General features: G+C 61.1%; 1 protein-coding gene across 6 annotated transcripts in view; it reads left to right on the top strand.

The window, feature by feature from the left end:
• DHX34 (DExH-box helicase 34) overlaps positions 1-13,571 on the top strand; it is a 38,804-nt gene that overhangs the window by 9,994 nt on the left and 15,239 nt on the right. For all 6 annotated transcript variants that reach the window (XR_006211724.1, XM_042968369.1, XM_042968368.1 and 3 more), the window contains exons 4-13: positions 310-564; positions 1,641-1,743; positions 2,955-3,172; positions 4,876-5,050; positions 6,744-6,937; positions 7,614-7,715; positions 8,602-8,826; positions 9,041-9,214; positions 9,587-9,704; positions 11,591-11,697. Coding sequence is in view for 5 of the 6 variants with exons in the window: in XM_042968369.1 (XP_042824303.1) it covers positions 310-564; positions 1,641-1,743; positions 2,955-3,172; positions 4,876-5,050; positions 6,744-6,937; positions 7,614-7,715; positions 8,602-8,826; positions 9,041-9,214; positions 9,587-9,704; positions 11,591-11,697 (1,671 nt within the window). In the remaining variant the exon portion in view is untranslated. The remainder of the gene's footprint in view (positions 1-309; positions 565-1,640; positions 1,744-2,954; positions 3,173-4,875; positions 5,051-6,743; positions 6,938-7,613; positions 7,716-8,601; positions 8,827-9,040; positions 9,215-9,586; positions 9,705-11,590; positions 11,698-13,571) is intronic.

The raw sequence follows: 13,571 nt of genomic DNA, 5'->3' as shown, positions 1-13,571 counted from the left end.
CGACTGAGCCACCCAGGCGCCCCCCTTTGAAATTCTGATGCTGTCGAAGTTGCTCTCCAGACACAGTACGTAGACACCATGCGTAAAGCTCAGTTGATTTTCCCAAACCAGGTAACGTGGATGTCATGACCAGCCCCCAGAAGCTTTCCGGTTACCTTGGTACTTTGTCCTTTTATGGCATCCTCAAACTGACCCGTTTGAGGGTGCGGCCTGCCCCCCGACCGATCCACGCCTTCCCCGGCGGCCCACGGTCGGCCCTTACCGTGCGGGTGACCGGGTGCCCCCCTGCCCGGGGCCGTCTCCCTGCAGGTCGTGTACCAGCCACAGGAGGCCGAGCCGCCGGCGTCCAAGTCAGAGAAGCTGGACCCTCGGCCTTTCCTGAGGGTGCTGGAGGCCGTCGACAGTAAGTACCCGCCGGAGGAGCGGGGCGACCTCCTGGTCTTCCTGAGCGGCATGGCGGAGATCAGCGCGGTGCTCGAGGCGGCCCAGGCCTATGCCAGCCGCACCCAGCGCTGGGTGGTTCTGCCGCTGCACAGCGCCCTCTCTGTGGCCGACCAGGACAAGGTACCCCGTGTGGCCGGGCCGGGTGGGGTCTGACTCTGGAGGGGGGCGGGGAGGAGGAGGGTGTCGGGGATGTGATTCCACCATTGCAGGGCTGCGGGCCGCAGAGGGCGCTGCTCGCGTCTTTCGTGGGGGCGGGCGGGGAGCATGTGCCAGGGTGAGCTTCCGCGGGAGGCACCGGAGCTGAGCTTTGGAAGACCGGGAGGATTTTGGGTAGAAGAGGGAGGAAGACAGTCTGGGGCGGGGGCGGGGGTGGACCAGGGCGTAGAGTTTCATCTCTGGCACAGACACTCAGTTGCACCCCTAGAGTAGGAAAGCAGCCGTAGACTGACAGGCGAGGCTGTGCTGTGTTAACACTTGACTTACAAAAACAGGCAGGAGGCTGGATCTGGCCCCCAGGCCTACCTAGTTGCTGACCTCTCTTGACTACTGTGCTTGACTGTCCCTTGGGCCCAAGAGAAGGGCTTGTGCAAAGGGCCTGTGGTGGGTGAGGGAAAGGCAGGGCTGCTGCGAGACCACCTGCAGGGTGGCCGGGGTCCAGGCTGTGATGGGGAAGGCAGGCTGGTTGGGACTGAGATGCGGGCAGGCCTAGACCCCAGGGCCCGGAAGACCCAGCGTGGTGCCTGGGCTTTGCCCTGAGTGCACCCGGGAGCCATGGGAGGGTTCTGAGCAAGGTGGGGAGCAACGCCAGTTTGCTTCAGCAGATCCCTCTGCTCTATATGATCAGAGACCGGGGAGGAGGCCGGAGCAGGACCTGGGTGGGAAAGAAGGGCCTGGGCCAGGGCAGTGCTGCGGGTTTGGGGAGAGGGGATTGGATTTCAGAAATATTGGAGATGTGCAGGTGTGGCTGGAGGGGGGATAGGAGAAGGGGAGCCAGGACAGCCTCGGTTTCTGACCCACGTGGGCGGTGGGGACTCAGGGAGGAGGGAGGCCTTCCCTGCTTCCGAGGCTACTTTGGATGTTGTAGGTGGGTGTGATGTGCCCGTGGGCCCAACCAGGAGGTGTCAAGAGGCCCCCGGACACACGGGTCAGGAAGGGCTGAGCTGGTCTGGGATGTCACCTCCTCGCCTTTCCCGCAGGTGTTCGATGTGGCCCCCCCTGGGGTTCGGAAATGCATCCTCTCCACCAACATCGCTGAGACCTCAGTCACCATTGATGGGATCCGCTTCGTAGTAGATTCTGGTAAGGGCTGCTCCCTGCCACCGTCCCTGGGCCCTAGAGAGAACTGTGGGGTTTGGAGACGTGCAGAGGTGGTGAGGGACCTCCAGACCAAAGCAGGGAGTGGGCTGTGGGGCAGTGGCAACATCGTAATCTTCTCAGACGTTCCAAACTTGTCCCTGCCTCGGGGCCTTTGCACTTACTGTCGTCTCTGCCGAGAGCCATCTTTCTCCACATATCTGCAAGGCTCACTTCCTCTTCATTGCAGGGCCTGCGTGAATGTCTCCCCATCAGAGAGGCTCACCTTGTCCACTTCTGTGATCTCCCTCTCCTCCTGCCGCTGTTGCTTCCCCTACAAGGCCTTGATTTTCTTTACAAGGGCATTATATTTTATGCCTGTTGATCTATTTATTTTATGTCTTCCCAACTGGACTGTTCTCTGGGAAGTCAGAGTAGCATAGCAGTGAGGAGACACTGAAGCCAGCCTGGCTGTGTGACCAAGGTCGTGTCACTGACACTAAGTTAGTCAGTTTGCTTGTTTGTAAAATATGCAATAATAGCAGAGCCTCCTTCGGGTTGTAAGGATTAGAATTTAAACATTTAAAAACATTTTTCAACGTTTATTTATTCTTGAGAAAGACTGCTCGAGTGCGAGCAGGGGAGGGGCAGAGAGAGAGGGAGAGAGAGAGAATCCCAAGCGGGCTCTGTGCCGTCAGCACAGAGCCCGGCGCTGGGCTCGAACCCACGAACCGTGAGAACATGACCTGAGCCGAAATCAAGAGTCGGACGCTCAACTGGCTGAGCCACCCAGGCGCCCCTAAAAACGTTGTTCGTTAAACATTGACATGCCGTTGCTTTTAAGGTGCGTCCCACTTTCAGAGACAGAGAAAGTGGGAAAAGTCGGTCTTTGAATTGATGAACTATGTCCTGTTCGGCCCCGTGAGCCCAGGGACTTTGTTCACAGCTGCGCCCAGTACAGTGCCCGGCTCGTAGCAGGAGCTTAATAATAATGGTTGGATGGCCGGGCTCCCGAGCACACAGAGGCTGCGAAAGTTAAGAGATGTGTGAACGAGGACACGAAAGAATAGATCAACAACACGTCAGGGTCAAGGCCAGAATGGGCTCCTGGTTGGCGTTAATGGAATAAAGGAGGAAGCCGGGGTGTCCGGGAGTGAGCGGCGAGGCGGCGGGCCCGCGTGGCCGCTGCCCACGGTGTCCCGTCTGTCCCCGCCCAGGGAAGGTGAAGGAGATGGGCTATGACCCACAGGCCAAGTTGCAGCGGCTGCAGGAATTCTGGATCAGCCAGGCCAGTGCCGAGCAGCGGAAGGGCCGGGCGGGCCGCACGGGCCCCGGCGTCTGCTTCCGCCTCTACGCTGAGTCGGACTACGATGCCTTCGCCCCCTACCCCGTCCCGGAGATTCGGAGGGTGGCCCTCGACGCGCTGGTGCTGCAGGTGAGGCGTGATGCCGGGAGGAGCCCAGGAGGACCTGGGACAGGACCAGTCCCAGGGTTTCAGGGCCAGGAAGGGCAGAGCAGGGCAGGGCCGGCCTGGCCGGGCCACAGAGGGGAGCTCATCCTTCCCAAGTGTCAGATTCCACGTCGGGGGGACGGTTGTTCCCCAGATCCACAGGCTCGTGGGAGAAACCTCATGACTCCATCAGAATGCTTTCAGCTGTAACAGAAAACCCATCAAGAGGTGGCTTTTAAAACTGGGGTTTCTCCGGATATCTTGTCCCGACTCTTACCTCATCAGTTAGCTTTGATTGGATTAGGCTGCTGGGCCCAACAGGCCCACTCACGGAGCGGCCAGTGCCGCAGAGCCGGCGAGGGAGCGCGGGAGGGTTTGAGGGCCAGGTCCCTCCACTCGCCTTGCCCTGGTTAGCGCTCTGTCCTGTGGCTACACCTCCCCCCAGCGGAGCCTGGCCAGTGTGGGCTCTGTGGTCTGGCAGAAGAGGAAAAGCCGAGCGAGCTGGGGAGGGCGGATGGTTTCCCCAGCAGGCCCCCCGGGCGGGAGTGGCCGGTGGCACAGACCAACCCCCCTTCCTATGCATAATGCACTCTGGTAGTCTCTTTTTGATTTCATTTTTAAAATTTTATTTATTTTTGAGAAAGAGAGGGTGTAAGCAGGGGAGGGGCCGGGAGAGAGGGAGACACAGAATCTGAAGCAGGTTCCAAGCTCCGAGCTGTCAGCACAGAGCCCGACGCGGGGCTCGAACCCACGAGCCGTGAGATCATGACCTGAGCTGAAGTCAGACACTTAGCCAACTGAGCCCCCCAGACGCCCCTGATTTAGGGGATTTTTAAATGAGCATTGGGTGTTCTCCCAGGCATGATCAAGGTTTCAAGAGCAGGGAGGGAGGGGGGCCGGCTGGTTGCCGGGTGGAAGAGGCCCAGGAGAGTAGGTCACCTCTCGGCGAGGCTGGCCGAGCCCCCGGGCCCTCTGAGCTTTCCCCGTGCTCTCTCGCGGCCACGTGAGCCCCCCACGCCAGCCTTTCCTTCATCTGCTCCAGGGAGTAGCTGATTGTTTATACCTCGCCAGACCCGGCGACGGGTGGGTGTTGTGCTTCAGTCTCTGGGTCACTGAATTAGTCAGGGTTCTTTGGTCCCAAGTGAGAGAAACCCAGCTCAAACTACCAGAAGCAGGAAAGGGGATTTCACGAGGTGGTGTGTCCATCGTGGGGGGCGGTCTGGCTTAGGAACGATTAAGGACTCCTCTACCCGCTGTCTCGGGCTCGTCTCCAGGGAAAAATGGTCCAGCAGCTCTGGGCTTCCACACCGGCCCCTCACAACCAGAGAGGATGCCCCGACTTCTGTCTCCCAGCGTCGGATGGCAGAATCCCAGGGCGGATCCTGATAGGGCCTGCTCAGATCACGTCCTCCTTCCTTCGTTGGTTGCCATGTCGAGGGGCTGAGAAACCAAGAGGGGCCTAGCTTAGGTCATGTGGCTTGCTCCGTGGCCGGGGTCTGGGAGAAGAGGTGCTGGGTAGACAGACAGACAGACAGACAGACAGTGGTCCTTCTCCCCTGCTTCTGTGTGATGGGCCTTGACATTAGGAGTTTTAAGGTATTAGGAGCTTGTGATCCGTGAGCCCCCTGCCGGTGCTCCATAGCGGCTCCCGAGTTCCCCATTCCTGGGGGACTCGATTGTCATTCCAGATGAAAAGCATGTGCGTGGGGGACCCGCGAACCTTCCCCTTCATCGAGCCTCCGCCACCAGCCAGCCTGGAAACGGCCATCCTCTACCTCCGGGACCAGGGGGCCCTGGACAGCTCAGAGGCCCTCACCCCTATCGGCTCTCTGCTGGCCCAGCTTCCGGTGGACGTGGTGATCGGTGAGGACTTCCTTTAGGGGTGATCGCACGGGGCCCCGGGAGTGGCTGCGGGGACCATTCACTCTCTGGGTGACTCATAGGCAAATCCGTTCTCTCACTGGGCCCCGTCCATTCATTCACAAGTCTCCCTGCCGGGGACCGTTCTGGGCGCTGGGGGTACAGCAGTCAACAGACAGGCACCTCTCCTCCGCACACCCTGTCCCCAGCTCCACCCTGCCCCCCCCCCCCTCGGTGTCGTAAGGATGTCAAAACCTTCTGCCTCTTCTTGCTCATTCCTGAGTCATCCCTGCCCTTTCTGAGAAGCTCGCTGACCGAGGTGCGTTCTGGTCTGATTCTCCCGACTCGAGACTTTCTAGGTGATCTGTGTGGCCCACAGAATATTCCCAGCTGAGCACGACTGTTTGTGGCACCATTTCCAGGCCCGATGCCCAACAGAACTCTCTGCCTGTGTTAATGTCGTTAAAATCCCCACCAGTACCACACCCTGGAGCCGTGGTGGGGATGGCAGGCTGCGTGCCACCGACCCCGAGGACCCCTTGTGGTTGGGAAGGTGGTTCTTTTTATTTGTTGTAGAAGGAGACAGGGCGAGAGCAGGGAGAACCGAATCTGAGAAGAAAAAGAACATTCTGTGAGCATTGGCTGTATGTCAGTGAAAGGCTTTACGGGCCTTCTGTCATTTCATGCTCACCTGGTGAAGGGAGGGCCTCCGGTCACCCCCTCTGTACGGAGGAGGAAGTTGACGCTTGGCCAGGGACAGAGATAGACGCCCCGGGGCCCGGAACAGGCAAACGATAGAGCCTGGATTTGATCACTCGCTCACCCAGGGTCACGCAGTTGGCAGAGCTGGGAGGCGCTCCCCAGCCAAGCTGACACTGTCGGTCCCCAAGCCCTGTGGGGCAGGAGGCGCCGATGACCCGGTGCTGGGCGGTCCCGGCCCCGACGGCTCAGTCACCGTTGTCACTCTGTGCCGGTCGGAGCCCCGCGTGTTTCACAGGAAAAGCACATTACATCCTCCCAGCAGGCAGGGGGGCTAGGCCCATTTCCCAGACAGGGAAACAGAGGCACAGAGAAGTAGAGGGACTCATCTGAGGGACAGAGCTACAGCGTTCTGGGACAGCCTCGTCCTATTGCCCAACTTCAGTTTACGAGGCTAGACGTACAACAGGAACTTTCCAGAAAGGCAGCCAAGGAGAATGGTGACGATGAGTCAGACGCATGATACGCAGGCCGCTGACTGTGGGGCCAGACCGGGGAAGGGCTCGGTTCCTGCTGAGGAGCGCTGGCCAATAGGAATGGCTTTTCACCTCGTTGGAGTCACGTTCTAGAGAGAGGAGAGGGATACCGTGGCGGGGCACGGGGAGTGCCGGGAAGGAAAATAAAGCCAGGAAGGGGGGTGGGGAGTCCGCTGTAGGGAGGAGAGCCGGGCAGGCGGTGGCACTAACAGCAGCCACCCCTTCGTGCCCGCCTCGTGCCCCGGGAGGCGGGAATTGGGTTACCTCCAACCTACAGATGGGGAAACTGAGGCCTTGCCCAAGCTCATGTGACCGTGGAGTGCAGCGTGTGGACTTGATTCTGTCTGTCTGGCCCCCAAGGCCCTTTGTGGGCAAGGTGGAGGGAAGCTGGGGCAGGGTGTCCCGGGGCCCAGGAGGCTCAGCCTCAGGGTCCCTCCCACCTCCCGCCCCCGGCCCCCCAGGGAAGATGCTGATCCTTGGTTCCATGTTCCACCTGGCGGAGCCCGTGCTCACCATCGCGGCTGCCCTCAGTGTCCAGTCGCCCTTCACCCGCAGCGCCCAGAGCAACCCCGAGAGTGCGGCCGCGCGGCGGCCCCTGGACAGTGACCACGGTGACCCCTTCACGCTCTTCAATGTCTTCAACACCTGGGTGCAGGTGCGGCCGGGGGTGGGGTCACCCCTGTCTGTGTCATTCTGCACGGAGTCGGGGGAGGCCCTCCACGCCAGGGAGGGCCACGGAGCCCTCTGCAGACTGGACGGGCCCCCGTGTCCGCCATTCATTCCGTGGGCGTGGGGCCCGGCCTTGAGGGGAGGCTGGGGTTTCTAAAACACTGAACAGACCCACTGCTGACTGGAGAAAGTCCACACCCTTGGGTGGCACCTGTATATCCAGTACGTGCTCCCCGAGCCCCTGTTCTGGGCCTGGCCCTGTGCTGGGCAGTGCTGGGGACCCAGCGGTGGCTAAAACCGCCTGGCCCTGCCCTCCTGGGTCTCACAGGTCAGCGCAGGGAGGCAGACCTGGCCCCAGACAGTGACCACTCAGAATGGGCCGTGATGGGGAGTCCAAAGGGCCGAGAGAGCCCAGAGGGGATGTCTGACCCGGTGTGGTCTGGGAGAGCTTCCTGTAGGAGGGGGCAGGGGGGGGCTGAGAGCCGGAAGAAGGAGGAGAGCAGGTGTCCTTGAGGGAGGCCTGACAGATCTCCACCTGCCTCATACTCTCCCAGGGGGGCTGGTGTCTGGGCCCGTGCCGGGGGCGTCTGGGCGGTGGGTCGGCCCCTGCACCCTCCCCCAGCTGGATGGGCCCGGACGCCCTGGTTTCTGATCCGCACCAGGTGAAATCCGAACGGAGCAGGAGCTCACGCAAGTGGTGCCGCCACCGGTGCATAGAGGAGCATCGGCTGTACGAGATGGCCAACGTACGGCGCCAGTTCAAGGTGAGGCTCAGGACCGGGGGAGGGTTGGGTGGGGGCCAGCAACACACCTGGCGGGGCCGGGGCAAGGGTGCAGAGCGAGCGCGCGTGAGCGTGCTCCGTGGCACGGCCTCTCTTCTCTGACGGAGCGGAGTCCCGCCCTGCACCCCGCCCCCACCTCCCCCGCCATCGGACACTCAGATGTGGGGTGGCCTGGGCGGGTCTAAGGGGTAGAAATCCAGGAGGGCTTCCTGGAGGAGTGGCCAGGGTTGGCGGTCACACGCTCCCTCCTCGTGAGGAACTTGGCCATCTAGAGCGGGGGTGGGGGGGGTGGGGGGGTGGGGGTGGGGCTGGCCACGCGGGCTGAGCTCTGGGAGGCCGCGTGGGGGGATGGGCGGGGCACCAGCTCCGGCGTGGACGTCCCGGCGGCAGATCCCAGTGCCACGCGGCTCAGGGCCTCCACTGTCGTGAGGAAAGGGGGACAATGACAGCCGTCCTGTGAGGATTAAGTGGGTTAAGACGCGTAGAGCGTTTAGAACAGGGCCTGGCGCACAGGTGCCATGCGAGCCTTTGCCACGTTTACTCCGTGGTCCCGCAGCCTGCCTGTGTCGCGACTGTTCCACGGGCACCTCGCCGTGCCTCTCGGTGGGCGTGCAGGTGCCGCGGGGGAAAGTCAAGTAAGACTCGCCGGCGTGACGCGCTCCTTGCGGTTGAGCTTGGGCACGTCGAGGCCCGGAGAGAGTAGCAGAGGGCGGGGGTCCTCGTCTCTCTCTGTCACACGTGCACACGACGTCCGCGTCCTCCGAAACAGAGGGGCCGGCGAGTGGCGGGCCCCAGGCCGGAACCCGCGTCTGGGTCCAGCGCCCACCGGCCCGCCCCGCGTCGCTCACCCGGGCCCCGCCGCCCCCAGGAGCTGCTGGAGGACCACGGGCTGCTGGCCAGGGCCCGGGCCCCGAAGCCGGGGGACAGCTACAGCCGGCTGCGGCAGCGCCGGGAGCGCCGGGCACTGTACCAGCTGAAGCGCCGGCACGAGGAGGGCGGGGGACACAGGCGCAAGGTGCTGCGGCTGCAGGAGGACCCGGGCGGCTGCTCCAGCGAAGAGGACCCGGGGGCCGGCGACAGCGTGGACATCCAGGTGGGTGCCGGGGGCCTGTTCTGGAGCCTGGGGCGGCAGGCAGGGCGGACTCGAGCAGAGGGGGGCCCTGCCCTCCCCTCCGGAGCCAGGGTCTCGCGGACGGGAGCGGGCCACCGCCATCCGCGGGACCCTCGGGTCCACGTATCCTTGTACGAGCCGCGTGGGTATCGGGATGGGGCCCCCAGGAACCCGCCTTCCCCCGTGTTCCCGCCAGGATGTGAAGTTTAAGCTGCGGCACAGCCTGGATCAGCTGCAGGCGGCCACCACCTCGGCCCAGGACCTGACGCGGGACCAGGTGGCCCTGCTCAAGCTGGTGCTGGGCCGGGGCCTCTACCCCCAGCTTGCGGTCCCGGACCCGTTCAACAGCAGCCGCAAGGACTCGGACCAGGTAGGCCTCCGCTGGCTCACCGGCCCCGCGTGGGTTTTGTCATTCAGCAGGCCCTCCCTGCCCCGCTCCGTGCCGGGGACTCAGAGATACGGAAACGGTCCCGGCCCTGCCCTCGTGGGCTCCAGGCCAGCGTGTGGGGGCAGATCTGTGCCTGGACGCGTGACCCAGGGTGCTTGCGGTCGGGATCGGGGGACACGGGGCGGGTATCTGGCCAGCCTGGGCTGCAGTCAGGGAAAGCTTCCTGGAGGAGGGGACTTCGAGGGGAGACACGGATGGGGGAATCTGGCAAAGAGCTGGAGGAAGAAGGGTTCTGGGCGGTGGAGAGTAGGTCTGAGGGCCTCTGTCACCTGGCGTCTGCCTTTGTTCCTCCAGATTTTCCACACCCAGTCCAAGCAGGGCACCGTGCCGCACCCCACTTCTGTCTTTGCCAGCAGCCCGGAGGTTCTGCACGCGCAGGAGCAAGAGGCCGGGGGCGGTGAAGGGAGCCGAGGTACCGGGAGTCTGGGCAGGGAGGGGGAAACCCTTTGGGATGCGAGGAGCGGAGACGGTGACGTCAGGGTGCCCCTCACTATTTGGGGTTACCCCCTTCTCCCCCGACATTCTGCCTTCGCTGGGGCTGTTGTCACAGGACCTGCAGGCATGGAGGTCCCAAGAGCCAGACCTCGCTGGGTGACCTTGGCGAGTCCGCTGCCACACTGAGCCCCGCCCTCCCCACGGAGGGGTGGGGTGGGGGGTGGCCGATGGGGGTCTGAGGCCACTCCCCAGGCCAGAGCTTTTCGCGAGTAGGCGGCACCTGTCCTCTGAGCTCTGTGTTCTCCTGGCTCAGTCCTGCCCAGGGGTTTCCCTCGGGCCCTGTGGGCACAGGGGCAGCATTCTGGCATTCAGCCCCAGGAGCCGCCTCAGCGAGGCTTCAGCCAGGCCGGGCGGGGGCCCTCCAGAACGTTCGGCGTGGAACGTGTGCTCTCCCGATGGCCGCGGTATAGCCGCGCACTCTGTGTGAACTCTGGGGCACAACCCATCTCTCTCCTTGTCTGTGAAGAAAGTACCATACGGTATCCCAACATGCTAACCTGGAAAGGTCAGGGTTAGAACGGGACGCATCTAAGGTAGAATTTGCAACTTGTCTCTTAAGCCTTTAACTGCTTGTAAATCCCTGGTCCCTTAACCCTCTTCCTGCTCCATTGTTGTTCTCCTTTGATTTTTAATTTTGAAAATCCAGATGTCACACAGGTAGAGGAGGACGAGCCCTCAGTACCTTCATCCAGCCTCTGTAGCCGCCGTCTGGCCACCTGTGTCTACATCACCTCACTTTTTTCTTTTCTTTTTAAAAAAATTTTAAAAATGTTTATTTATTTTTGAGACAGAGAGAGACAGAGCCTGAGCAGGGGAGGGGCAGAGAGAGAGGGAGACACAGAATCCAAAGCAGGCTCCAGGCTCTGAGCTGTCAGCACAGAGCCCGACGCGGGGCTCGAACCCACGGACCGTGAGATCAGGACCTGAGCTGAAGTCGGACACTTAACCGACTGAGCCACCCAGGTGCCCCTCACTTTTTTCTTTTTGCTGGAGCATTGTACAGCAGATCCCAGACATCATATCATTTAGAAATGATTAAAATAATGACTGATTTTTTGCAGTATTACGATGCCACTCTCACTCCTAATGAAATTAACGGTATTTCTTTAAAAAACAAAAACAAAAAAACCCTAGTATTTCTTAACATCAAATAACGCATAGTGAAAGTCGTATTCATTATGACAAAGTATTTGCCAATAAGTCACAGACACTTTATACACATGAGCATATATATTTTTTTTAAAGAGTTTATTTTTGGGTCTCCTGGGTGGCTCAGTCAGTTAAGCGTCCAACCCTTGGTTTTGGCTCAGGTCATGAGCTCACGGTTCGTGGGTTCAAGTCCCGCACTGGGCTCTGCGCTGACGGCACGGAGCCTGCTTCGGATTCTCTCTCCCCTCTTGTCTCTGCCCCTCCCCGCCCGGGCTCTCTTTCTCTCCTTCTCTAAATAAATAAATAAACTTTTTTTTTTTTTTTAAAGTTTGTTTATTTTTGAGAGACAGAGCAGGAGAGGGGAGAGAAACAGGGAGACAGAGAATCCCAAGCGGGCTCCACACTGTCACCACAGGGCCCGACGCGGGGCTCGATCCCACGAACCGTGCGATCATGACTGAGCCAAAGTCCAGAGTCGGACGCTTAACCGGCTGAGCCCCCAGGCGCCCTGCGTGAATGTGTGTTTCATACGGGTGTGTAAATGCCCCGGTGGGACCGGCAGCCCCTGGGGAACGGGCCAGTGCAGGGGTGGGGGGCTGTGGGTGGGACATCCGGTGGCAGGGGCGCCCTGAGCTGTCGTCCTGACCGTTCCAGACGACAGGGACAAGCTGAGCAGCAGGCACCAGCTCCTCACCTTCGTCTCCCTGCTGGAGACCAACAAGGCCTACCTGGTGAACTGCGTCCGCATCCCCGCGCTCCAGGTGCGTCCCGGCCCCACGCGCCCCAGCTCCCGGGTTCGATGACCGTGTCCCCAGGGCGGGAGGCCGGGATGGGCCTCCAGAGCCGCCTTCCCCCCGCCGGCTCTGCATTCCCGTGCCGGGTAAATACTTGCCGAGCGCCTGCTGTGTGTCGGGAGCCGTCGGAGGCACTGGCATGACGGCGGTGAACAAGACGAGCCCAGTCCTTGCTCTCCCAGAGCGCACACCCGGCAGGGCAGGGTGGCAGTAAGGACTGTAAAGCATTGCATGCTGTTAGCGGGTGAGAAGTACTTGGGGAAAATGAGAAGAATGGGGTAAGGGGATTGGGGAGGGGCGGGGTGAGGGTGGGGGGCAGGCTGTTGTACGAAAAAAGGTGAGCAGGGTGGGCCTCGCTGAGAAGGTGCTATTGCACCGAGACCTGGAAGAAGGGAGGGAAGGCGCCACGGGATGCTTCGGGAGAAGAGTGTCTTACAGGGAACAGCGAGTGCAAAGGCCCTGAGGCCCACACGTACCCGCCAGGCCCAGGGAACAGCTGGACCAGCGTTGGCGAAGGGGAGAATGGCTGGAGATGGGATCAGAGAGAGGAGGTCAGAGAAGTAGGAGAGACTGGAGCCCCCACCCCGGGGGAGGGTTCAGACAGAGCTGGATCAGAGTCTGCCGGGCAGAAGCGGGGAGCCCAGCAGGGAAGTGACTGCAGTCAGCCAGGCGGGAGAGGGTGGCCGTGGAGGACATGCTTAGGTTGCAGATAGGTTCGTGTGTGTGCGCGTCTGCGGCCAGGAAGCGAGAGTCCTGCCAGCCTTAGCGGCCACGCCTCGTGAGTTCTGCGTGCCACCCTGTGGTTCTAGGCCAGCCGTGCTTCTCACTTTATGGGGGAGATGAGGCTCAGGGGGCGAGGGGGGCATGTCGCTTGCCTGAGCCACGCAGCGAGCAGGCGGCCGAGCCAGAGCTCCAGGGCCGCGCGACGATGCCTCCCGTGCCCCCCAGATGGGCGTCCCCGTTTCCAGGACCCCCTCGCTTCGATCCCGGGGAATGTAGAGGGAAGAGAGAAACCCCTCAGGCTCCCCGAGCCTCAGGGGGTTTTGTGGGCACTGCGATTTCCACCCACCCCGTGAGAGCTGACTCTGACCTGCCCAGTTGTGTATTCGCTCAGACGTTTCTTGAGCGAGTGCCTCGCACCGGGCTCCGATTACTGTTCTAGGTGCTGGGGGTTCACTCGTGATCAGAATCCGCAAAACTTTCCGTGTCCATGGGGCGCCTGTGTGAGTGGGGGAGGCAGACAACAAACAGAAACACAAATAAATAGAAACCATAACACCAGATTCTCCTATCCGCGCCAGAAAGAATGAACAAAGCGGTAAGGGGACAGAGTGGTGGCAGTTAGCGGACTTCTGGGAGGAAGCAAACATTCACTGGCTGCGATGCTGCCTGGCCGTTGTCTCTCCTCTGTACGATTGGTTTCTTTCTTTCTTCCTTTTTTTCCTCTTCCTTCCTTCCTTCCTTCCTTCCTTCCTTCCTTTTTCTTTCTTTCTTTCTTTCTTCTTTCCTTCCTTCCTTTCTTAATGCTAATTTATTTTTGAGAGAGCGAGCATGAGTGGGGGAGGGGCAGAGAGATTGGGGTCAGAGGATCCAAAACAGGCTCCGTGCTGACAGCAGAGAGCCCGACGCGGGGCTCGAACTCACAGACCGCGAGATCACGACCTGAGCCGAAGTCGAGCGGTTAACCGACTGAGCCACCCAGCCGCCCCTGTTTATACGTTTTGAGGATAAAGCTCATGTAGAATGACACGTGCACACGGCAGGTACGCCGATGAGCGTGGACAGAGGCATCCACGCGTGTAAGCTCAGCCCAGCGGAGACGCGCTTTCCCTCCGCCGTCT

This window comes from Panthera tigris, chromosome E2, assembly GCF_018350195.1.
Source record: "Panthera tigris isolate Pti1 chromosome E2, P.tigris_Pti1_mat1.1, whole genome shotgun sequence".
Lineage (NCBI taxonomy): Eukaryota > Metazoa > Chordata > Mammalia > Carnivora > Felidae > Panthera > Panthera tigris.
The sequence above is the reverse complement of the archived record's forward strand: the minus strand, read 5'-3'. Positions and strand labels throughout refer to the sequence as shown.